General features: G+C 42.4%; 1 protein-coding gene across 5 annotated transcripts; it reads left to right on the top strand.

Moving 5' to 3' along the window:
- The first annotated feature begins 12,360 nt into the window (after positions 1–12,360).
- Positions 12,361–25,093, top strand: LOC106560433 (uridine-cytidine kinase 2-A). Of its 5 annotated transcripts, none has more exons than XM_014123325.2 (7): positions 12,366–12,540; positions 21,066–21,225; positions 22,327–22,423; positions 22,505–22,647; positions 22,944–23,041; positions 23,214–23,301; positions 23,738–25,093. In XM_014123325.2, exons 1-7 carry the CDS (start codon positions 12,436–12,438, stop codon positions 23,872–23,874), a joined length of 828 nt encoding a protein of 275 aa, XP_013978800.1. In that variant the 5' UTR covers positions 12,366–12,435; the 3' UTR covers positions 23,875–25,093. The 5 variants fall into 5 exon arrangements, with proteins under 5 accessions (XP_045543727.1, XP_045543729.1, XP_013978800.1 ...); XM_014123326.2 differs by having other exon boundaries at positions 12,369–12,540; positions 23,214–23,262; XM_045687771.1 differs by having other exon boundaries at positions 12,361–12,540; positions 22,327–22,647.
- The last annotated feature ends 1,223 nt before the right edge of the window (positions 25,094–26,316 follow it).

Raw genomic sequence — 26,316 nt, 5'->3', positions numbered from 1 at the left:
AGAGCATGCGCAGAACAGGTGGCCGGTATATTCACTGTAATTTTCAACCTCTCCTTGTCCCAGTCTGTAATCCCCACATGTTTTAAGATGACCACCATAATTCTTGTTCCCAAGAACTCTAAGGTTTCATGCCACAATGACTACCGCCTTGTAGCACTCACATCTGTAATCATGAAGTGCATTGAGAGACTAGTTATGGCACACATCAACTGAATCATCCCAGAAACCCTAGACAACTCCAATTTCCATACCGCCCCAACAGATCCATAGACGACGCAATCTCAATTGCACTCCACACTGCCTTCACCCACCTAGATAAGAGGAATACCTATGTGAGAATGCTGTTCATTGACTACAGCTCAGTATTCAACACCATTGACCCCTCCAAGCTCATCACCAAGCTTACGACCCTGGGACTGAACACCTCCCTCTGCAACTGGATCTTGGACTTCCTGATGGGCCCCAGGTGGTGAGGGTAGGCAACATCACCTCCGCCCCGCTGACCCTCAACATGGGTGCCCCACAGGCGTGGTACTCCCTATTCACCCATGACTGCGTGGCCACGCACGACTCCAACACCATCATCAAGTTTGCTGACGACACGACGGTGGTAGGCCTGATCACCGACGATGATGAGACAGCGTACTGGGAGGAGGTCAGTGACCTGACAATGTGGGGCCGGAACAACAACCCTCTCCTTCAACATCAGTAAGACCAAAGAGCTGACACTACACATACCCACTCACATACTGTACACTCATCATATACCCTGCTGCTACTCTGTTTATCATATGTCCTGATGCCTAGTCACCTTACCCTTGTAAAAAAAAAACGTTTGAACTCGGACAAAACAGAGATGCTAGTTCTAGGTCCCAAGAAACAGAGATCTTCTGTTGGATCTGACAATTAATCTTGATGGTTGTACAGTCGTCTCAAATAAAACTGTAAAGGACCTCAACGTTACTCTGGCCCCTGATCTCTCTTTTGACAAACATATCAAGACTGTTTCAAGGACAGCTTTTTTCCATCTACGTAACATTGCAAAAATCTGAAACTTTCTGTCGAAAAATGATGCAGGAAAAATTAATCCATGCTTTTGTCACTTTTAGGTTAGACTACTGCAATGCTCTACTTTCCGGGCTACCTGGATAATGCACAAAATAAACTTCAGTTAGTGCTAAACACGGCTGCTAGAATCTTGACTAGAACCCAAAAATGTGATCATATTACTCCAGTGCTAGCCTCTCTACACTGGCTTCCTGTTAAGGCTAGGGCTGATTTCAAGGTTTTACTGCTTACCTACCACGCATTACATGGGCTTGCTCCTATCTATCTTTCCGATTTGGTCCTGCCGTACATACCTACATGTACGCTACGGTGACAAGACGCAGGCCTCCTTACTGTCCCTAGAATTTCTAAGCAAACAGCTGGAGGCATGGCTTTCCCCTATAGAGCTCCATTTTTATGGAATGGTCTGCCTACCCATGTGAGAGACACAGACTCAGTCTCGACCTTTACGTCTTTATTGAAGACTCATCTCTTCAGTAGGTCCTATGATTGAGTGTAGTCTGACCCAGGGGTGTGAAGGTGAACGGAAAGGCACTGGAGCGACGAACCACCCTTGCTGTCTCTGCCTGGCCAGTTCCTCTCTCTCCACTGGGATTCTCTGTCTCTAACCCTATTATGGGGGCTGAGTCACTGGCTTACTGGTGCTCTTCCATGCCATCCCTAGGAGGGGTGCGTCACTTGAGTGGGTTGAGTCTCTGGAGTGATCTTCCTGTCCAGTTTGGCGCCCCCCTCGGGTTCGTGCTGTGGGGGAAATCTTCGTAGGCTATACTTGGCCTTGTCTCAGGGTAGTAAGTTGGTGGTTGAAGATATCCATCTAGTGGTGTGGGGGCTGTGCCTTGGCAAAGGGGGTGGGGTTATATCCTGCCTGGTTGGCCCTGTCCGGGGGGTATAGTCGGACGGGGCCACAGTGTCTCCCGACCCTACGTTTCTCAGCCTCCAGTAATTATTTTTTATTTTTTTATTTCAACTTTATTTAACCAGGTAGGCAAGTTGAGAACAAGTTCTCATTTACAATTGCGACCTGGCAAAGATGAAGCAAAGCAGTTCGACACATACAACACAGAGTTACACATGGAGTAAAACAAACATACAGTCAAAATACAGTAGAAAAATAACTCTATATACAATGTGAGCAAATGAGGTGAGATAAGGGGAGGTAAAGGCAAAAAAGGCCACGGTGGCAAAGTAAATACAATATAGCAAGTAAAACACTGGAATGGTAGATATGTAGTGGAAGAAAGTGCAAAGTACAAATATAAATAATGGGTTGCAAAGGAGCAAAATAAATAAATACAGTAGGGGAAGAGGGTAGTTGTTTAGGCTAAATTATAGATGGGCTATGTACAGGTGCAGTGGTCTGTGAGCTGCTCTGACAGCTGGTGCTTAAAGCTAGTGAGGGAGATAAGTGTTTCCAGTTTCAGAGATTTTTGTAGTTCGTTCCAGTCATTGGAAGCAGAGAATTGGAAGGAGAGACGGCCAAAGGAGGAATTGGCTTTGGGGGTGACCAGAGAGATATACCTGCTGGAGTGCGTACTACAGGTGGGTGCTGTTATGGTGACCAGTGAGCTGAGATAAGGGGGGACTTTACCTAGCAGGGTCTTGTAGATGACCTGGAGCCAGTGGGTTTGGCGACGAATATGAAGCAAGGGCCAGCCAACGAGAGCGTACAGGTTGCAGTGGTGGATAGTATATGGGGCTTTGGTGACAAAACGGATGGCACTGTGATAGACTGCATCCAGTTTATTGAGTAGGGTATTGGAGGCTATTTTGTAAATGACATCGCCAAAGTCGAGGATCGGTAGGATGGTCAGTTTTACGAGGGTATGTTTGGCAGCATGAGTGAAGGATGCTTTGTTGCGAAATAGGAAGCCTATTCTAGATTTAACTTTGGATTGGAGATGTTTGATGTGAGTCTGGAAGGAGAGTTTACAGTCTAACCAGACACCTAGGTATTTGTAGTTGTCCACGTATTCTAAGTCAGAACCATCCAGAGTAGTGATGCTGGACGGGCGGGCAGGTGCGGGCAGCGATCGGTTGAAGAGCATGCATTTAGTTTTACTTGTATTTAAGAGCAGTTGGAGGCCACGGAAGGAGAGTTGTATGGCATTGAAGCTCGTCTGGAGGGTAGTTAACACAGTGTCCAAAGAAGGGCCAGAAGTATACAGAATGGTATCGTCTGCGTAGAGGTGGATCAGAGACTCACCAGCAGCAAGAGGGACATCATTGATGTATACAGAGAAAAGAGATGGCCCAAGAATTGAACCCTGTGGGACCCCCATAGAGACTGCCAGAGGCCTGGACAACAGGCCATCCGATTTCACACATTGAACTCTATCAGAGAAGTGGTTGGTGAACCAGGCGAGGCAATCATTTGAGAAACCAAGGCTATTGAGTCTGCCGATGAGGATGTGGTGATTGACAGAGTCGAAAGCCTTGGCCAGGTCAATGAATACGGCAGCACAGTATTGTTTCTTATCGATGGTGGTTACGATATCGTTTAGGACCTTGAGCGTGGCTGAGGTGCACCCATGACCAGCTCTGAAACCAGATTGCATAGCGGAGAAGGTGCGGTAGGATTCGAAATGGTCGGTAATCTGTTTGTTGACTTGGCTTTCGAAGACTTTAGAAAGGCAGGGTAGGATAGATATAGGTCTGTAGCAGTTTGGGTCAAGAGTGTCCCCCCCTTTGAAGAGGGGGATGACCGCAGCTGCTTTCCAATCTTTGGGAATCTCAGACGACACGAAAGAGAGGTTGAACAAGCTAGTAATAGGGGTTGCAACAATTTCGGCAGATAATTTTAGAAAGAAAGGGTCCAGATTGTCTAGCCCGGCTGATTTGTAGGGGTCCAGATTTTGCAGCTGCAATTATGCTGCAAAAGTTTATGTGTCGGGGGGCTAGGGTCAGTCTGTTATATCTGGAGTACTTCTGCTGTCTTATCCGGTGTCCTGTGTGAATTGTCCTCTAATTCTCTCTCTCTTTCTTTCTCTCGCTCTCTCTTTCTTTCTCTTTCTCTTTCTCTCAGAGGACCTGAACCCTAGGACCATGCATCAGGACTACCAGGCCTGATGAATCCTTGCTGTCCCCAGTCCACCTGGTCGTGGAGTTTCAACTGTTCTGCCTGCAGCTATGGAACCCTGACCTGTTCACCGGAAGTGCTACCTTGTCCTGGACCTGCTGTTTTCGACTCTCTCTCTCTACCGCACCTGCTGTCTCTAACTCTGAATGATCGACTATGAAAAGCCAACCGACATTTACTCCTGAGGTTCTGACCTGTTATACCCTCTACAACCACTGTGATTATTATTATTTGACCCTGCTGGTCATCTATGAACATTTGAACATCTTGGCCATATACTGTTATAATCTCCACCTAGCACAGCCAGAAGAGGACTGGCCACCCCTCAGAGCCTGGTTCCTCTCTAGGTTTCTTCTTAGGTTCCTGCCTTTCTATGGAGTTTTTCCTATTCACCGTGCTTCTACATCTTTATTGCTTGCTGTTTGGGGTTTTAGCTTGGGTTTCTGTATAGCACTTTGTGACATCGGCTGATGTAAAAAGGGCTTTATGAAATACATTTGATTGATTGACAAAAGTTCCAAAAGAATAGAGACATTTCAAATGTCATATTATTGCTATATACAGTGTTGTAATGATGTGCAAATAGTTCAAGTACAAAAGGGAAAATAAATACATCTGGGGGAAATATGTCTCTAATATGTCCATACATTTGGCAGGAGGTTAGGAAGTGCAGCTCAGTTTCCACCTACTTTTGTGGGAAGTAGCCTGTCTTCTCTTGAGAGCTAGGTCTGCCTACGGCGGCCTTTCCTTAATTTTTGGTCAGTCACAGTGGTCAGGTAATCTGCCACTGTGTACTCTCTGTTTAGGGCCAAATAGCATTCTTGTTTGCTCAGTGTTTTTGTTAATTCTTTCCAATGTGTCATTTAACTATATATATTTTTTTTTCTCATGATTTGGTTGGGACTAATTGTGTTGCTGTCCTGGGGCTCTGTGGGGTATTGTTGTGCTTGTGAACAGAGCCCCAGGACAAGCTTGCTTAGGGGACTCTTCTCCAGGTTCCTCTCTCTGTAGGTGATGCCTTTGTTCTGGAAGGTTTGGGAATTGCTTTCTTTTAGGTGGTTGTACAATGTACAGTTGAAGTCGGAAGTTTACATACACTTAGGTTGGAGTCATTAAAACTCGTTTTTCAACCACTCCACAAATTTCTTGTTAACAAACTATAGTTTTAGCAAGTCGGTTAGGCCATCTACTTTGTGCATGACACAAGTAATTTTTACAACAATTGTTGACAGACAGATTATTTCACTTATAATTTACTGTATCACAATTCCAGTGGGTCAGAAGTTTACATACACTAAGTTGACTGTGCCTTTAAACAGCTTGGAAAATTCCAGAAAATGATGTCATGGCTTTAGACGCTTCTGATAGGCTAATTGACATTGTTTGAGTCAATAGGAGGTGTACCTGTGGATGTATTTCAAGGCCTACCTTCAAACTCAGTGCCTCTTTGCTTGACATCATGGGAAAATCAAAAGAAATCAGCCAAGACCTCAGAAAAATTATTGTAGACCTCCACAAGTCTGGTTCATCCTTGGGAGCAATTTCCAAACGCCTGAAGGTACCACGTTCATCTGTACAAACAATAGTACACAAGTATAAACACCATGGGACGATGAAGCCGTCATACCGCTCAGGAAGGAGATGCGTTCTGTCTCCTAGAAATGAACGTACTTTGGTGCGAAAAGTGCAAATCAATCCCAGAACAACAGCAAAGGACCTTGTGAAGATGCTGGAGGAAACAGGTACAAAAGTGTCTTTATTCACAGTAAAACGAGTCCTATATTGACATAACCTGATAAAGCCAGACTATGGTTTGCAATTGCACATGGGGATAAATATTGTACTTTTCGGAGAAATGTCCTTTGGTCTGATATAACAAAAATAGAACTGTTTGGCCATAATGACCATCGTTATGTTTGGAGGAAAAAGAGGGTGGCTTGCAAGCCGAAGAGCACCATCCCAACCGTGAAGCACAGGGGTGGCAGCATCATGTTGTGGGGGTGCTTTGCTGCAGGAGGGACTGGTGGACTTCACAAAATAGATGGCATCATGAGGAAGGAAAATTATGTGGATATATTGAAGCAATATCTCAAGACATCAGTCAGGAAGATAAAGCTTCATCGCAAATGGGTCTTCCAAATGGACAATGACCCCAAGCATACTTCCAAAGTTGTGGCAAAATGGCTTAAAACAAAGCCAAGGTATTGGAGTGGCCATCACAAAGCCTTACCTCAACCCTATATATAATTTGTGGGCAGAACTGAAAAAGCGTGTGCGAGCAAGGAGGCCTACAAACCTAACTCAGTTACACCAGCTCTGTCAGGAGGAATGGGCCAAAATTCATCCAACTTATTGTGGGAAGCTTGTGGAAGGCTACCCGAAACGTTTGACCCAAGTTAAACAATTTAAAGTCAATGCTACCAAATACTAATTGAGTGGTTGTAAACTTCTGACCCACTGGGAATGTGATGAAAGAAATAAAAGCTGAAATAAATCATTCTCTCTACTGTTATTCTGACATTTCATTTTCTTAAAATAAAGTGGTGATCCTAACTGACCTAAGACAGGGAATATTTACTAGGATTAAATGTCAGGAATTGTGAAAAACTGAGTTTTAATGTATTTGGCTAAGGTGTATGTAAACTTCCGACTTCAACTGTAATTGCTCTTTTCTGGATTTTGATAATTAGTGGTTATCAGCCTAATTCAGTTCTGCAATCATTATTTGGTGTTTTATGTCGTACACAGAGGATATTTTTGCAGAGTTCTGCATGCAGTCTCAATTTGGTGTTTGTCCCATTTTGTGAATTCTTGGTTGGTGAACGAACCCCAGACCTCACAATGTCACGCCCTGACCATAGGAGGAGCCTTTTTATTCTCTATTTTGGTTAGGTCGGGGTGTGACTAGGGGGGGTGTTCTAGACTAGGTTATTTATTTCTATGTTGGCCTGGTATGGTTCCCAATCAGAGGCAGCTGTTTATTGTTGTCACTGATTTGGGATCATATTCAGGCAGCCATTTCCCCACTGTGTTTTGTGGGATCTTGTTTTTGTGTAGTTGCCTGTGAGCACTCCAGACGTCACGTTTCATTCATTCTTTATTGTTTTTTTGTGAGTTTCATTGATTAAACATGTGGAACTCTACGTACGCTGCGCCTTGGTCCAGTTCTTACGACGATCGTGACACACAACCATAAAGGGCAATGGGTTCTATAACTGATTCAAGTATTTTTAGCCAGATCCAAATTGGTATTTCGAGTTTTATGTTCCTTTTGTTAGCGTAGAAGGCCCTTCTTGGGCCTGCTGAGTGGCGCAGAGGTCTAAGGCACTGCATCGCAGTGCTTTAGGTGTCACTACAGGCCCGGGTTCAATCCTGGGCTGTGTTGCAGCCAGTCGTGACCAGGAGACCCATGAGGCGATGCACAATTGGCCCAGTGTCTTCCAGGTTAGGGGAGGGTTTGGCTGGCCGGGATGTCCCGTCACATTCTATTGACTCCTGTGGCAGGGTTGTGTTTCGGAGAATGCATGGCTCTTGACCTTCACCTCTCCCAAGTCTGTACAGGAGTTGCAGTGATGGGACAAGACTGTAATTACCAATTGGATATCATGAAATTGGGGAGAAAAAGAGGTAAAAAAATGTAAATAAGAAAACACTTCTTGCCTTGTCTCTCAGATCGTTCACAGCTTTGTGGAAGTTACCTGTGGCGCTGAGGTATGTATTGTTTTTTGTGTGCTTTAGGGCAACGGTGTCTAGATGGAATTTGTATTTGCAGTCCTGGCAACTGGACCTTTTTTGGAGCACCATTATTTTTGTCTTACTGAGATTTACTGTCAGGGCCAGTTTCTCCCAGGTCTGACAGAATTTGTGCAGAAGATCTAGGTGCTGCTGTAGGCCCTCCTTGGTTGGGGCCAGAAGCACCATATCATCAGCGAACAGCAGACATTTGTCTTCAGACTTCTAGTAGGGGGAGGCTGCAGACTGTTCTAGTGCCCTCGCCAATTATTTGACATGCAGTGCATTCGGAAAGTATTCATATCCCTTGACTTTTTCAACATTTTGGTAGGTTACAGCCTTATTCTGAAATAGATTTTTTTTAATCCCACCATCAATCTACACACAATACCCGATAATGACAAAGCAAAAACAGGTTTTAGAAATGTTTGCAAATGTATAAAAAAATTTAAAACTGAAATATCATATTTACATAAGTATTCAGACCCTTTACTCAGTACTTTTTTGAAGCACCTTTGGCAGTGATTACACCCTCGAGTATTCTTGGGTATGATGCTACAAGCTTGGGACACCTTTATTAACATAGTTCCTCCCATTCTTCTCTACAGATCCTCTCAAGCTCTGTCAGGTTGCATGGGGAGCGTCCCTGCACAGCTATTTTCAGGTCTCTCCAGAGATGTTCGATCGGGATCAAGTCTGGGCTCAGGCTGGCTCACTCAAAGACATTCAGAGACTTGTCCCGAAGCCACTCCTGCTTTGTCTTGGCTGTGTGCTTAGGGTTGTTGTCTTGTTGGAAGGTGAACCTTCGCCCCCAGTCTGAGGTCCTGAGCGCTCTGGAACAGGTTTTCATCAAGGATCTCATTACTTGCTCCGTTCATCTTTCCCTCGATCCTGACTAGTCTCCCAGTCCCTGCCGTTGAAAAACATCCCCACAGCATGATGCTTCACCATAGGGATGGTGCCAAGTTTCCTCCACACATGACGCTTGGCATTCAGGCCAAAGAATCAATCTTGTTTCTCATGGTCTGGGAGTCCTTTAGGTGCTTTTTGGCAAACTCCAAGCGGGCTGTCATGTGCCTTTTACTGAAGAGTGGCTTCCGTCTAGCCATTCTACCATAAAGGCCTGATTGGTGGAGTGCTGCAGAGATGGTTGTCCTTCTGGAAAGTTCTCCCATCTCCACAGAGGAACTCTGGAGCTCTGTCAGAGTGACCATCGGGTTCTTGGTCACATCCCTGACCAAGGTCCTTGTCCCCCGATTTGCTCAGTTTGGCCTAAGCGGCCAGCTCTAGGAAGAGTCTTGGTGGTTCCAAACTTTTTCAATTTAAGAAGGATGGAGGCCACTGTGTTCTTGGGGACCTTCAATGCTGCAGAAATGTTTTTGTACCCTTCCCCAAATATATGCCCCAACATAATCCTGTCTCAAAGCGCTACGGACAATTCCTTCAACCTCATGGCTTGATTTTTGCTTTGACATGCACTGTCAACTGTGGGACCTTATATAGACAGGTGTGTCTTTCCAAATAATGTCCAATCAATTAAATTTATCATAGGTGGACTCCAATCAAGTTGTAGAAATGTCTCAAGGTTGATAAATGGAAACAGGATGCACCTGAGCTCAATTTCAAGTCTCATAGCAAAGGGTCTGAATACTTATGTAAATAAGGTATTTATTTTATTAATTATTTTTATACATTTGCAAAAATTTCTAAAAAACAGTTTTTGCTTTGTTATTATGGGCTACTGTGTGTAGATTGATGAGGAATTGATTTTATTTAATACATTTTAGAATAAGTCTGTAATGTAACAAAATGTGGAAAAAGTCAAGTGGTCTGAATACCTTCCGAATGCACTGTATATGTTGAAGAGGGTAGGGCTCAAACTGCATCCCTCTCTCACCCCACGGCCCTGTGGAAAGAAATGTGTGTTTTTTGCCAATTTTAACAGCACACTTGTTATTTGTGTACATGGATTTTATAATGTTGTATGTTTTTCCCCCAACACCACTTTCCATCAATTTGTATAGCTGACGCTCATGACAAATTGAATGAAAAGCTTGTTTGAAATCAACAAAGCATGAGAAGACATTGCCTTTGATTTGGTTTGTTTGTTTGTCAGTTAGGGTGTGCAGGGTGAATACGTGGTCTGTTGTATATTAATTTGGTAAAAAGCCAATTTGACATTTGCTCAGTACATTGTTTTCACTGAAGAAATGTACAAGTCTGCTGTTAATGATAATGCAGAGGATTTCCCCAAAGTTGCTGTTGATGCATATCCCATGGTAGTTATTGGGGTCAAATTAGTCTCCACTTTTGTGGATTGGGGTGATCAGTCCTTGGTTCCAAATATTGGGGAAAACGCCAGAGCTGAGGATGATGTTAAAGAGTTTAAGTATAGCCAATTGGAATTCGTGGTCTGTATATTTTATAATTTCATTTAGGATACCATCAACGCCACAGGCCTTTTCGGGTTGGAGGATTTTTATTTTGTCCTGTAGTTCATTCAATGTAATTGGAGAATCCAGTGGTTTCTGGTAATCTTTAAAAGTTGATTTGAAGATTTGTATTTGATCATGTATATGTTTTTGCTGTTTGTTCTTTGTTATAGAGACACAAATATTGGAGAAGTGCTTTAGGGCAGCAGGTAGCCTAGTGGTTAGAGCATTGGTCCAGTAACCGAAAGGTTGCTGGATTGAATCCCCGAGCAGACAAAGCAAAAGTCTGTCGTTCTGAACAAGTCAGTTAACCCGGTAGGCCGTCATTGTAAATAAGAATTTGTTCTTAACTGACTTGCCTAGTTTATAAAATAATTATCCATACATCTCTGTTTTGGAGAGATAACACTTCCTGTTGTTGTTTGTTTAGTGTGTTCCAATTTCCCCAGAAGTGGTTAGATTCTATGGATTCTTCAATTACATTGAGCTGATTTCTGATGTGCTGTTCCTTCTTTTTCCATAGTGTATTTCTGTATTGTTTTAGTGTTTCACCATAGTGAAGGTGTTGGCCCTGGTTTTCTGGGCTCTATGTTTTTGGTTGGATACATTTCTCAATTTCTTTCTTAGGTTTTTGCATTCTTCATCAAACCATTTGTCATTGTTGTTCATTTTCTTAGGTTGTCTGCTTGAATTGTTTAGATTTGATAGGGAAGCTGAGAGGTCATATATACCGTCAAACCACCTCTGTGTGTCAGTATTACATTTACATTTTAGTCATTTAGCAGACGCTCTTATCCAGAGCGACTTAAAGTAGTGAATGCATACATTTCATACATTTTTTCCCCCCGTACTGGTCCCCCGTGGGAATGGAACCCACAACCTTGGCGTTGCAAACACCATGCTCTACCAACTGAGCCACACGGGATGTGTATGCGCTTTTAGCAAGCATGGCAGGCGACAGCGAGACAAGACTGGACAGTCAAGTCGAAAACGAGAATGTTACACGGCAATAAGGCTAACCGGGCTATCTGCATTGTATCCCGCCACCCGCCACCCGCCACCCACCACCCGCCAACCCCTCTTTTACGCTACTGCTACTCTCTGTTCATCATTTATGCATAGTCACTTTAACCATATCTACATGTACATACTACCTCAATCAGCCTGACTAACCGGTGTCTGTATGTAGCCTCGCTACTTTTATAGCCTCGCTACTGTATATAGCCTGTCTTTTTACTGTTGTTTTATATCTTTACTCACCTATTGTTCACCTAACACCTTTTTTGCACTCTTGGTTAGAGCCTGTAAGTAAGCATTTCACTGTAAGGTCTACACCTGTTGTATTCGGCGCACGTGAAAAATAAACTTTGATTTGATTTAGGTTTTCTACTGCCAAGTTTTCACTATTACAGCGAAATGTTTTGTCCAGGAAGTTGTCTAAAAGGGATTACATTTGTTGTTGCCCAATTGATTGATTGTTTTTGTAGGTTTCCACACTACTTTCCTTCCAACTATAGCATTTCTAAATATTATTCAGTTCCTTTGGCTTTGATGCCTTTTGGATGAGTATTGCTCTGTTCAAGTAGACTGGATTTTGCTGTGATCTGATGGGGGTGTCAGTGGACTGACTGAACGCTCAGAGAGACTCTGGGTTGAGGTCAGTGATGAAGTAGTACTACTGCCAAGGGATGACCTATAGGTGTACCTATGGTAGGAGTTCCCTCGAAGCCTACCGTTGACTATGTACATACCCAGCATGGACAGAGCTGCAGGAGTTGTGACACGTTTTTGTTGGTTATGTTGTCGCAGTTGTGTCTAGGGGGGCATATGTGGGAGGGAATCTCTCTCTCTCTCTCACACACACACACTACAATTATTGTAAATTTGTCTGAGCTGACAATCAAAATGTAGCGATAGTCCACAATAGGCCTATCTGATAAATAGTTCTGATAATTTCAATAACATGTAAAACCTTATGTAAACGCTCTGCATTTCAAGCAGGCTACAAAAAGCTGGATTGATATCCACGCACACTCAGAGCATCAAAGCAAATGCACAACTGAAAAAAGGGAGGAGCGCAGTCAGAGCAAAACCACCTCCGTGCGTCAGTATGCGCTTATAGCAAGCATGGCAGGCGACAGCGAGACAAGACTGGACAGTCAAGTCGAAAACGAGAATGTTACACGGCAACCTTTCCTCATCGGGGTAGCCGGAGGGACTGCCAGTGGCAAGGTTGGCATTAAGATTTTCTATGAATTAGAAATGTCCTGTTTTTCTAGCCTGTAAACAGTGACATGGAATTGTCAACGTGGTTGAAATATGAGAACGCACTGACCGCGTGGTTCATGATAGACCAATGAATGAATGTCACATTTGTTCCATCAAAGCTAGTTTGTTCTTTAATAATTTCAGGAAAAACATGAATTGTTTAAGATGATAGGTATAGGCCACTGTTTGGCAAGAATTTTGCTCACTTATGTGACTGTAGAGAACTGTCCTAATAGCCCTATCAAATAGTGTACAAATAATTCAACATTTCCACAAACCTCCTTGAAACATGTATTTCACGATTAATCTATTCTGACTATGAATATTTAAATTCAGAAAGGGTATTTATGACAACCCAGACAGAAAATCAATACTTTGCTTAACAAAGATGGCCCCTTTTATCCTGTCTTTTCGGATATATTCTCTTTACATATCATGTCAATGTAGTCTGGCCGATTAGTTATTGAATATTGTACAATCTAAAATATAGCCCAGCCTTACAGCACCTTTTGTTAGGAGGCATGTCACAGCTGTCTGGCTAATGCTGCTGGTCATTCCATCCGATGGAATCTTGGATGGCTGTCATTCTCGCTCTATAATGTAGCAAGAAACAAATCCAAGTAGCAACAATGTATCTGCAATGTTTCTAATAACTCTAGCGGAGACCGTGACCATCGTGGGGGTGGGGAAATCTAACGGAAATCTTAACAGTTTATGTGAGCGATCGAAGGACAAAGCCGGTGTCTTCTCCCGACAAATATCTTGGCGGTGACATTCACATACAATCCGTTACGAACTAATTGTTTGTTATTCATAGGAGCCATACAGTTATCCAACCAATTGTTATTGTTTATTGACTGCGTCAACGACCAACTGATTGTGCCTGTCGATCAGTGAAAACACGGCATATTTGCCATAATACACTAGAATGGTTCAGTGGCACAGTAATGTGTAACAGACAATAATGTATATAAACACTAGATTGCAGTTGCTATGAATTGGCCAATGAGAGGTTTTGAATCCTCCGGTCTGCCATATTGGTATTCCTAAGAAGACTCAGTCCTCCATAGATTACCACAGTAGTCATAATACCCATAACATAGCGGTCAAACAGGGAAATGGTTCCAATTGTTTTTCCACCATTCATTTTTCCTTTAGGGGATTTTAGAAACACTTAAAATAAGGGCTATGTTCGTGTAGACTTACCCTGGCGTGATGTTTTGTTAACCATGGGAATCTTTTACGGACAAGGTGAATTTCATCAATATATTATCAATGGGCTCCTGAGTGGTGCAGCTGTCTAAGGCACTGCATCTCAGTGCTAGATGTGTCACTACAGACACCCTGGTTTGAGTCCAGGCTGTATTACAACCGGCTGTGATTGGAGTCCCATAGGGCGGAGCACAATTGGCCCGGCGTTGTCAGGGGTAAATAAATAATAAATCCCCAACAAATGAAATGCTAATTAGCTGCTAATGTGGCTATCATAAATAACTACAAATGTCATGATGATCTGAACGAGCCTGCCGAATCGAGGCAAAGGTAAGAATCTCTGGATTAACTATCTAATGTTAGCTAAATGTAGTAATGAATAAATTGGCTACATTTAAATTGACAATTCTGTGAACTGTCTTGTGAAAGTTTTAAATTGACACAATACTTGTTAGCAAAGGTGTCAGCTAGAGATGAGGTGCAGGAGCTTGCAGGGATTTGTAGTCTTGCATAATGTCTACTTTGATGCTATTTAGCATTTTCGAATCAGAGTAAATAGAGCCGAATATATTGATAAAAGTCACCTTGTCCGAGAGAGATTTACATGGTTATCAAAATGTCACTCCAGGGTAACCCTACAAAGAACACATCCCTTATTTTATGTATTTCTAAAATCCCCTATGGGAAAAATGAACGGTGGAAAAACGATTAGAACCATTTCCCTGTTTGACCTCTAAATGAAATACTGTAGAATACCATCAATTCCTATAGAGCCCCACAGTGGAGGTGTCATAATACCCATAAAACCTAAAGGTGAAAAAGGGAAATGGTTTTGTTATAGTGGGGACAGTTACATTAGCAGGCCTACTCTCTAAACAAAATCTACTTTAAGGAAAATGTATTTTCTATTTTCTTATTTTTTATTCATATGTTTAGCTGACATAATTTAAAGTATATGCATTAAGGTGACTGCAATTGAATAAACGTGGCAAAACTAATGTAGACATTAATAAATGCATTTTATAGCTTTCAAAATCTTTTTTACAATGGTGGGGGAATAGTAAAATGGGGATGCAGTGACTTCAAAACAGCGCCCCCTGTCAGTCATCTAGTATATTCTATATATAATAAAGGCTAGGCCTACATCAGCCAACTGCTTCTTTTCCAATGTAGTCTACTTTTAGTCATGGTACAATAAATAAATGTTATTTTTTTTCCCAAGACACAGTAGGCTGAATTCAACCATGCCAAAGTCATACTATGAATTATAAAGTGATATCTGTATTATCTAGCCCACTGGGTTGTTTTGTCTTAGTCTAGACAATATTCACAATTGTCTGTCTGGTTAGGTAAACAGGTAAACTGTTATGGCCTTTCAGATGCATCAAGGCTTATTTACATTAACCAATTTTTAGGATGTATTTTTTAGTTAACCTTAATTTGACTGAAACTACATAGTCATTTGACAGGTGGCATTTGGCAGGTGTTCAGAAATGTTGTTAACCCCCCCGGCCCCTCTGAAGGAAGTTACTGTTACTTCTTGTGTTCTGTTTTGTTTTTCCACTGTCTCCCTGAGAGAAGATAAAACCCTATGCCTGCTCCCTAACAAAGTGGAGTGAGGGTAGAAAGGCGATGAAACGTGAATTAAAAAAGCATGGACTTGGGCTCTGTTTCAAAAATCACTTTTTTTATATGACAGCGGTTCCACATGTTCACGTGACACAAGTTGTGTTAGGATATTTATATTCCAAAATATTCTTAATAAATAATGTGTGTTGACTGTGATTGAATAGGTGTTTCTTGTCTGTTGTAATGAACAAAATAACAAACTAATGATTTTTATATATGCTTTTCTATTCTTTTGAAAATATTTTATTAGTCTTGTAATATTTCTTAGGACCTGCTCAAACAAATTAATAATGGATTTATTTTTGATGGTGTATATTCAATGGATTTATTCAAATAAATGCCCAACCACATCTGCACACCACTACTACCACTCGTCACCAGCATGCTGGCATGTCCACGGGAGGTATGAAAGGCATATCAGGCAAGAATGTGTTTAAAATGGGCCTGTTTGTAACGGGGTCATGCAAACATTTCCCCAATTACAAAGGGGAAGATAAGTGTTTCCAATGACATCATCAGTGTGCGACATGGGATTTTAACCAATTATGAGGAGGCATTGACGACTAATTGCCTACTAATTGGTTGATGTCATTGGAAACACTTCCTCCATATTTTTACGACAAACCTAGAAATCTTCCATTTTCACATATGTTGGGGTGGTGCTGGAGATGATTAATATGAACATTTTTGAAATGTCCCTTTAAGGCGGCCCTGACCCTGATTGAGTCTGAGACACACCAGAGAAGACAACAGGATGTCAGTCAGTCAATAGCAAGGCACTATTCATAGACCACTGAACCTACACGGGCCACCAGGCAACTGCAATGATAATCTAACTGCTTACTTCAGGCCTACCAGAGATCAGAAAAACAGAGATAACTGGCAACAGACAATATGCAGGTGAACCTGCATAAGGGAAAATGCATGTATTGCAGCAAAGGGGAAAATGCATGCTAGCCATCAGTGAAGAATACAAAAGTGTCGCCTTGGAAAGAGCTCAGACAGGGCAAAGATATTTTCAAGAAGATAAAGCAGAATAAATGTGTCTGTAGAGTCAATACAAGTTAATTCATTATTCTATATTCAGAGGGAATAGTTCAAGGATGTCAAAGAAGAAGGGGTATCACAAGATGGCCGTGCAACAATACCTTCTTTGATGGGGCTATACTTGGCCTTCTTTGTATGTTTAATCCACACTGAGCATTCTTCTCATCTCTGAGCTCTACTCCCTGACTGCCAGCTGAAATGCTTGTCACCAGTCCTGGTCATACTCTCATCCATTTAACTAATAATCCGCAGCCTGGGCCCTACAGACTTCATGGACACACACATGCTGGCACGCACACAGCCATACACACATACACAATGCCTAAACTGCAACTGTAAAGTTTGTCAGATGAATAAAATGAATTAAAAAAATGCATGAAATGAAATGTATGCATTCACTCCTGTAAGTCGCTCTGGATAAGAGCGTCTGCTAAATGACTAAAATGTAAAATGTCAGAACAAGAAAAACAATGTCTGATGAACAGGTGGCCCTAGTGGTAGTTTAGTCTCTTCCGTTTGTTGTGGGGTATGATACCAATAAATATTACATGCAAAGGAATGTCAGGTGGACCACAATTCATGTTCCAGAACAGCATTTCATAGAGGATGTTTATTTTATTTCACCTTTATTTAACCAGGTAGGCTAGTTGAGAACAAGTTCTCATTTACAACTGCGACCTGGCCAAGATAAAGCAAAGCAGTTCGACACATACAACAACACAGAGTTACACATGGAATAAACAAACATACAGTCAATAATACAGTAGAGAAAGTCTACATACAGTGTGTGCAAATGAGGTAGGATAAGGGAGGTAAGGCAATAAATAGGCCATGGTGGCGAAGTAATTACAATATAGCAATTAAACACTGGAGTGGTAGATGTGCAGAAGATGAATGTGCAAGTAGAGATACTGGGGTGCAAAGGAGCAAAATTAATAAATAAATACAGTATGGGGAGGAGGTAGTTGGATGGGCTATTTACAGATGGGCTATGTACAGGTGCAGTGATCAATGAGCTGCTGTGACAGCTGGTGCTTAAAGCTAGTGAAGGAGATATGAGTCTCCAGCTTCAGCGATTTTTGCAGTTCGGTCCAGTCATTGGCAGCAGAGAACTGGAAGGAAAGGTGGCCAAAGGAAGAATTGGCTTTGGGGGTGACCAGTGAGATATTCCTGCTGGAGAGCGTGCTACGGGTGGGTGCTGCTATGATGACCAGTGAGCTGAGATAAGGGGGGAGCTTTACCTAGCAGAGACTTGTAGATGACCTGGAGCCAGTTGGTTTGGCGGCGAGTACAAAGCGAGGGCCAGCCAACGAGAGCGTACAGGTCGCAGTGGTGGGTAGTATATGGGGCTTTGGTGACAAAACGGATGGCACTGTGATAGACTGCATCCAATGTGTTGAGTGGAATGTTGGAGGCTATTTTGTAAATGACATCGCCAAAGTCGAGGATTGGTAGGATGGTCAGTTTTACAAGGGTATGTTTGGCAGCATGAGTGAAGGATGCTTTGTTGCGAAATAGGAAGCCAATTCTAGATTTAACTTTGGATTGGAGATGCTTAGAGTGAGTCTGGAAAGAGAGTTTACAGTCTAACCAGACACCTAGTTATTTGTAGTTGTCCACGTATTCTAAGTCAGAACCATCCAGAGTAGTGATGCTGGATGGGCGGGCAGGTGCGGGAAACGATCGGTTGAATAGCATGCATTTAGTTTTACTTGCATTTAAGAGCAGTTGGAGGCCATGGAAGGAGAGTTGTATGGCATTGAAGCTCGTCTGGAGGTTAGTTAACAGTGTCCAAAGAAGGGCCAGAGGTATAGAGAATGGTGTCGTCTGCATAGAGGTGGATCAGAGAGTCACCCGCAGCAAGAGCGACATCATTGATGTATCCAGAGAAGAGAGTCGGCCCGAGAATTGAACCCTGTGGCACCCCCATAGACTGCCAGAGGTCCGGACATCAAGCCTCTCTGATTTGACACATTGAACTCTATCAGAGATGTAGTTGGTGAACCAGGCGAGGCAATCATTTGAGAAACCAAGGCTGTTGAGTCTGCCGATAAGAATGCGGTGGCCAGGTCGATGAATACGACTGCATAGTAATGTCGCTTATCGATTGCGGTTACGATATTATTTAGGACCTTGAGCGTGGCTGAGGTGCACCCATGACCAGCTCTGAAACCAGATTTGATAGAGGAGAAGGTACGGTGGGATTCAAAATGGTCGGTAATCTGTTTGTTAACTTGGCTTTCTAAGACCTTAGAAAGGCAGGGTAGAATAGATATAGGTCTGTAGCAGTTTGGGTCTAGAGTGTCTCCCCCTTTGAAGAGGGGGATTACCGCGGCAGCTTTCCAATCTTTGCAAATCTCAGACAATACGAAAGAGAGGTTGAACAGGCTAGTAATTGGGGTTGCAACAATTTCGGCAGATCATTTTAGAAAGAGAGGGTCCAGATTGTCTAGCCCGGCTGATTTGTAGGGGTCCAGATTTTGCAGCTCTTTCAGAACATCAGCTATCTGGATTTGGGTAAAGGAGAAATGGGGGAGGCTTGGGCAAGTTGCTGTGGTGGGTGCAGGGATGTTGATCGGGGTAAGGGTAGCCAAGTGGAAAGCCGTAGAAAAATGCTTATTGAAATTCTCAATTATAGTGGATTTATCGGTGGTGACAGTGTTTCCTAGTCTCAGTGCAGTGTGCAGCTGGGAGGAGGTGCTCTTATTCTCCATGGACTTTAGTGTCCCAGAACTTTTGAGTTTGTGCTACAGGATGAACATTTCTGCTTGAAAAAGCTAGCCTTAGCTTTCCTAACTGCCTGTGTATATTGGTTCCTGACTTCCCTGAAAAGTTGCATATCACGGGGGCTATTCGATGCTAATGCAGAACGCACAGGATGTTTTTGTGCTGGTCAAGGGTAGTCAGGTCTGGAGAGAACCAAGAGCTATATCTGTTCCTGGTTCAACATTTTTGGAATGGGGCATGCTTATTTAAGATGGTGAGGAAGGCACTTTTAAAGAATAACCAGGCATCCTCTACTGACAGGATGAGGTCAATATCCTTCCAGGATACCCGGGCCAGGTTGATTAGAAAGGCCTGCTCGCTGAAGTGTTTTAGGGAGCGTTTGACAGTGATGAGGGGTGGTCGTTTGACGACAGACCCATTACGGATGCAGGCAATGAGGCAGTGATCACTGAGATCTTGGTTGAAAACAGCAGAGGTGTATTTGGAGGGCGAGTTAGTTAGGATGATATCTATGAGGGTGCCCGTGTTTACGGATTTGGGGTTGTACCTAGTGGGTTCATTGATAATTTGTGTGAGATTGAGGGCATCAAGCTTAGATGGTAGGATGGCCGGGGCATTAAGCATGTCCCAGTTTAGGTCACCTAGCAGCACAAAGTCTGAAGATAGATGGGGGGGCAATCAATTCACATATGGTGTCCAGGGCACACCTGGGGCAGAGGGTGGTCTATAGCAAGCGGCATCGGTGAGAGACTTGTTTCTGGAAAGGTGAACTTTTAAAAGTAGAAGCTCATTGTTTGGGTACAGCCCTGGATAGTAAGACAGAACTCTGCAGGCTATCTCTGCAGTAGATTGCAACACCGTCCCCTTTGGCAGTTCTATTTTGTCGGAAGATGTTGTAGTTAGGGATGGAAATTTCAGGGTTTTTGGTGGTCTTCCTAAGCCAGGATTCAGACACGGCTAGGACATCCGGGTTGGCAGAGTGTGCTAAAGCAGTGAATAAAACAAACTTAGGGAGGAGGCTTCTAATGTTAACATGCATGAAACCAAGGCTTTTACGGTTACAGAAGTCAGCAAATGAGAGCACCTGGGGAGTAGGAGTGGAGCTAGGCACTGCAGGGCCTGGATTAACCTCTACATCACCAGAGGAACAGAGGAGGAGTAGGGTAAGGGTACGGCTAAAAGCTAACAGAACTGGTCGTCTAGTACGTTCGGAACAGAGAGTAAAAGGAGCAGGTTTCTGGGCGTGATAGAATAGGTTCAAGGCATAATGTACAGACAAAGTAATGGTAGGATGTGAGTACATTGGAGGTAAACCTAGGCATTGAGTGATGATGAGAGAGATATTGTCTCTAGAGACGTTTAAACCAGGTGATGTCACCGCATATGTGGGATGTGAAACTAAATGGTTGGTTAAGGCATTTTGAGCAGGGCTAGAGGCTCTACATGTGAAAGAGTTAAATAATTTCTTATCTGCTTTTTTTTATCTGCACAAATTTTCTACATTTATCTACAAGAAATTACTACAAAGCAAACACATGTTAATGTCTGGTTTGGACTTCATGTGTTAAAATGTATGTTACAGTCTTAACCGTGCATATTGTAGTAAGCTGGCAACCAGGCAAGGTGACCACACGTTGAGCTATTGTGCATAGCTGCAAATGTGTCTTCTAATATACTGCATCCATCTCTGTCATAGTCTGGTATATCAATGTATGTTATATGACACATTCATATTTTTGACATGCTTTTATCTCCAGATCTCAATTAACACATCAAAACCACATCACACTTACTTCAGATCACAACCAGACAGACTGTTAATAACTTGATATCCTCTCTGTTTCTTCTCCTCATCCTCCTCCTCCCCCGGCCAGAGTTCTGTCTGCGGTAAGATCATGGAGCTGCTTGGCCAGAACAAGATTGACCATCACCAGCGCCAGGTGGCTATCCTCAGCCAAGACAGCTTCTACAGGGTCCTTACACCAGACCAGAAGGCCAAGGCACTGAAGGGACAGTTCAACTTCGACCACCCAGGTATTTAGCTCATCTATTTATTTATCTATACATCTGGATACATTACAGTGTGTCAGTTGCTAAATAGTTACTCTTTCTTTTATTTTTTTTATGTACGGAATATTTTACCAACTATCAAATGTAGCTACAGCACCAGTCAAAAGTTTACACACCTGCTCATTCAAGGGTTTTTCTTTATTTTTTTACTATTTTCTACGTTGTAGAATAATAGTGAAGACATCAAAACTATGAAATAACACATATGGAATCATGTAGTAACCAAAAAAGTGTTAAACAAATCAAAATATATTTCAGGTTTGAGATTATTCAAAGTAGCCACTCTTTGCCTTGATGACCGCTAAGCGCAAAAGCCTTGAATAAGTAGGTGTGTCCAAACTTTTGACTGGTACTGTATCTCTTGGTTTCCAGTGTAATAGATGACTCCACTCTCACTTCCCCTTGCTCTTCTCTCATTGAAAACAAATGGTTGCATGATTTTGTTTCTATTCAAATGAGTTTCATAATGTGTAATACTTCTGTTTGGCTTTCCCTTCCAGTTCTTAGAAGTAGAATGATCAGAATTCCAGGGGAGAACCAAAGGTTTCTGAATGTCCTGCCTTGCGTCCCCTGATGGCCAGCGATAGACTGCTGTGTTGAAAGTCTGTCTCAGAGTAGATACTCAGCAGTCTGTCTCAGACAGTGTGGTAGATACTGTATGGGCCCTGGCCCTGGTCAAAAGCAGTGCACTAAATAGGGAATAGTTTGCTATTTCGGACACAACCTACGTCTTAGTCATTGCAGTCTGGCTTTGTGTTTGGCTGGCTGTGATATCTTAGTCAGTCTGGGCTGACTGACTGGTTGGCTGACTGACTGACTGGCTGTGTGTGATATATCTTAGCCAGTCTGGGCTGGCTGGCTAGCTCTGATTCTGGCATATAGTGTAAGGGTTGGCTGGCCAGCATGCATCTGCCAGCCATATAAGCATATATTCTATCCCACATGTCATCTCCTTGTGGGGATTAGATCTATATCCTATGGTCTGGCACGGTGGCACCAGCAGACATGGAGACACAGACACACCATGGTTCTGAGTTCCTTTGTCCTCTCTCGTCCTCTTCTCAGATGCATTTGACAACGAGCTCATCGTGAAAACGTTGTGGGACATCTTGGAGGGCAAAACAGTGCAAATCCCAGTGTATGACTTTGTCACCCATTCCAGGTTAGTGGTCCGGACACACACACCACACACACACACACACCTCATACACATTGTCCTCTCCCCGGTGGGTGTGTGTATCAGGAAGGAGGAGGTGGTGATGGTGTACCCAGCAGACGTGGTGCTGTTCGAGGGCATCTTGATGTTCTACTCTCAGGAGATCAGGGACCTGTTCCAGATGAAGCTGTTTGTGGACACAGATGCAGACACAAGGCTCTCACGCAGAGGTAAAACGCTAGACATATATATTTCCCATTTCATTGGGTGAAATGCATCAAACATGACACTTGTGAATTGTAAAAAGACAGCAGTGGACTTCCAATATAGGGCCTGGAGGACATGAATGATTTTGATTCATCACAATCTTCATTAGCTGACGCCAATGGCAACAGCTAGTCTTACTGGGGTCCAACATATATTGAAAAGACATTACAGACAAAAGATGTAGACGCCTACTAGCTTTGTAAGAATCCCGGAAAAATCATACTGACAGCTCCACTCCTGTTCTGTGTTCCCTCTCCAGTGCTCAGAGACATCGGCGAGCGAGGTAGGGATCTGGAGCAGGTGCTAACGCAATACATCACCTTTGTTAAGCCTGCCTTTGAGGAGTTCTGTCTGCCAGTGAGTACCTAGCTATGATACTGCCACAACAAATATTTTAACAACTTTGGATCAATCTATTTGTGTCATTGTTAGTTGTTGCACGGATGGACCTCCTCTTGAAAGGTATTGAACCCCCTGGCCCTGGTTCAGATCGTATTGCTAATCATATTTATTTCTTCACCATCTGTAGACCAAGAAGTGCGCTGACGTGATCATTCCCAGAGGAGCAGATAATCTTGGTGACTTTTTGACTTTGTTTCTCAAGATGGCTACCTTATGTAAGCAAGCGAGTATGCTGGTATGTGACAAACACTACTGACTCATTATTGGAACACGGCTCCCCATAGTCCGTCATTTACGTTGGTAATCAGTGCAGTCTCTTACCCTACGATAGTAAACTTACTAAAGGCTGATGTGACTGTAAGTGATGGCTCTTCTGTTCTGAGATAGATGGTGTGATAGATGGTGTGACATGCTATGGAAATCAGACTAGATTGACTGTTTTGTCCTGGGAATGTTTGACTGTCTCTGTTTTGGAATGGCAAGGTCAATTGTAGATTTCTCACTTATTTGCAGGCCTTATTAGTGAAATTGTGATGCTTTTAAATTCTGGAACTTGTTCTGCTTTCATTTTATCTGGATAAGAGCGGAATGGAAAACCTTTTGAGATTATCCTTCAATGCCCTCTGAATGCTTTCTTCCCTCTCCTTACAGTTGCCATAAACCTTATAGTTCAGCACATCCAGGACATTCTGAACGGTGGTCTGACCAAACGCCTGAACAGCAGCCTTAACGGTTACGGTACTCCCCGTAAACGGCAGGTGTCTGAGTCCAGCAGTCGGCCCCACTGACCGCACCGTCCCTCTCTCAGCGCCAGGGAGCGAGGGATCAATGGTAGAGGAGAGGAGGGCTCACCTGTACATACCTACCTACTGCCTGTCCGCAACACTGTATTTAAAAACGAGAATGATTTATTTCTCTAGCAAGAAGCTGCAAGACCTTCATTTGATATAGTTTTTTTTGTACTGGAGGATGACATTTTTTAAAAGGGAGGAAGAGGATTAGCTGTTTGTTTTGGAACTGTTTCAGGTCAAAGGTGCAGCAGTTATTTTATTTATCTATTTTTATTTGAACTTCTGGGTTAAATTTGAGTTTACAGATGTGAATAAATAAGGAGGAAGATGGTTCATCTGGGTTGAGCTTGAGCCGTTGGTGTGCGTTCAGTGGTCAGTGCATTTTTGATTTGTCATGTCTGTCTTTACTGTTGTTGTATTGGAATGGAAGGGAGGATGCGTGACAGATTTGATATGTTACAGAGAGAACTATCTCTCTCACACACACACACATACACACACACACCATTATTTTGGAAACTATCCAAGAACCAAGATGCAAAACTAAATACAGGTCAGGTGCCTGCCATACCTAGTACTGAGCCTGCTCTATGTATAGATAGAGATCTTATCACTTGTCAAGGTACTGTAGTCCCTCGATACACATTCTGACGCACCATAGAGATACTCCGTATGAGGTGAAGTGTTAGTAACTGCTATTTGCTACAAGCATGCTCTTATTGAGTTAGTGAAAGGGAACATATTCTCAGGCCCTACACAGATTATCTGCCTTTGCTGACCAATCCAGTGGGTCAATGCAACTTTGTTGTCTCAATCTAAAAAAAATACTGAACTACTTGACTTTACAAATGAAAATGGTGTTCTTAGAGTTTGTACATAATGTATTTAGTATTATTTACTCTATTGATGTTGCTCTTTTTCAGTCATTTGAGTTTCACAGTATTTGCTTGTTACCATTCATCTTGAACAAACAACCTGAATTTGAGAACATCAAAACTGAGACTGTCTTTTTCGTCAATCAATCTTTACCTCGGCCAGTTTTGTGTATGGGGACTGACAACCCCACCAAAAAATGAAGTGTTTTGTACTTGTGCCCATGGCCCTTCTTTTAAAGCCCTAGACAGGGGAGTTTGTGAAGCCCCCATGTCTATTGAATTCTTTGTGGTTCCATCTCAACTTTTTTTCATTAATAAAAGCTAATGCTCTTGAAGGATGAGATCACTGCAACTGCCTCTTTTTGAACATCTAACATTTGATAGCAATGTTTAGGCCAAGGCTATATATACTGTAGGTTGTTCTGAATTGCAGGTTAATTTGAGATTAATTTTAACTTAAATAGGACATGATCTCCATCTTATTTTCTATGTTAGTAACAATTCACCCTTCAAGCATTAGTATCTTTCATTGCTCTTTACCGCTGCTATTAAACAGTGTAGTTCATCAATGTAAAACTATTTAAAACGGTATTTTCTTTCTATTCTTATTTTCTACAATTTTGCATGAATTTAACATGTACCCAGAACATTTTCCATTGGTATTAAGCTCTCCGGTCATTAATATAGTTTTATTCTCAGTCAATTGCTCCATGTGTTTGTTTATACACATAAATAAAAAATATACTGCAATATTTCCAGGCTGATTAGAAGGGTGAGATTAGGATCTTATTAACATTCACTCACTGAATGACATGCTATTAGTGTTATACTCAAGGTTGTACTGCATTGCATAGGGTAGCAGCCTACAATCACAATAGATTGTTTTGCTTTCAGAAAAATATAGGTACTAAAAAACTCCTGACTGCTGTGCTATGTTTCCTACCTCTTTATGGTACCTGTATGCAAAGTGTATACTGTAGTTTTGTTTACATTTCGAGGGCCAATGATGGGCATGTCACAATGTTGAGACAGCCAGCCACATGAGTGTCGTCTGCAGTCCATCCGTGCATCATCATACCCTTTGTATATTGGCTTCGGATTGATCGATTATTGAAATGAGAAATGGTTTCTAAAGTACTGTATGAGCATACAATGGGATTTCTGCAATTGCCTTACATAAAGGCATGAATGTTGACTCCATGATTAGGCTATCTACTTTGTGAGATGTAGAACTAGAGAAAGTGATCATTCAAATGTCAGCTCAGGAACTTGAGAGATTTTGAATATGAATATAACCATGAACACTAGCAATACCATGCCTGTCTAAAATGTAGAGGAAATGTCCTAACTTGAATTCAATGTACATGACCTTTCATTTCAACGGCCTTCAAAAAGTCAGTCAAGCAATGCCTATCATAGGCAGCCATCTTGCAAACATTCAGTAACAAATGCATTCCTTTTCTCAAAATGTATTATGATCCAAAGGCTGTTGATGATGATTATCTGTATTTATTTCAATAATTAAAATGTTGCTTTGTGTATAATTGTATAAATTTAGCTTCGA

Source organism: Salmo salar, chromosome ssa10 (genome assembly GCF_905237065.1).
Source record: "Salmo salar chromosome ssa10, Ssal_v3.1, whole genome shotgun sequence".
Taxonomy (NCBI): domain Eukaryota; kingdom Metazoa; phylum Chordata; class Actinopteri; order Salmoniformes; family Salmonidae; genus Salmo; species Salmo salar.
The sequence above is the reverse complement of the archived record's forward strand: the minus strand, read 5'-3'. Positions and strand labels throughout refer to the sequence as shown.

Excerpts from the sequence above, each read along its gene's own strand:
- LOC106560433 (XM_045687771.1), top strand. The coding sequence starts at position 12,436 with ATGGCAGGCGACAGCGAGACAAGACTGGACAGTCAAGTCGAAAACGAG. Across the intron at positions 21,226-22,326 it reads GTTCAACTTCGACCACCCAG|ATGCATTTGACAACGAGCTC; the intron begins GTATTTAGCTCA and ends TCCTCTTCTCAG. Across the intron at positions 22,648-22,943 it reads CACAAGGCTCTCACGCAGAG|TGCTCAGAGACATCGGCGAG; the intron begins GTAAAACGCTAG and ends TTCCCTCTCCAG.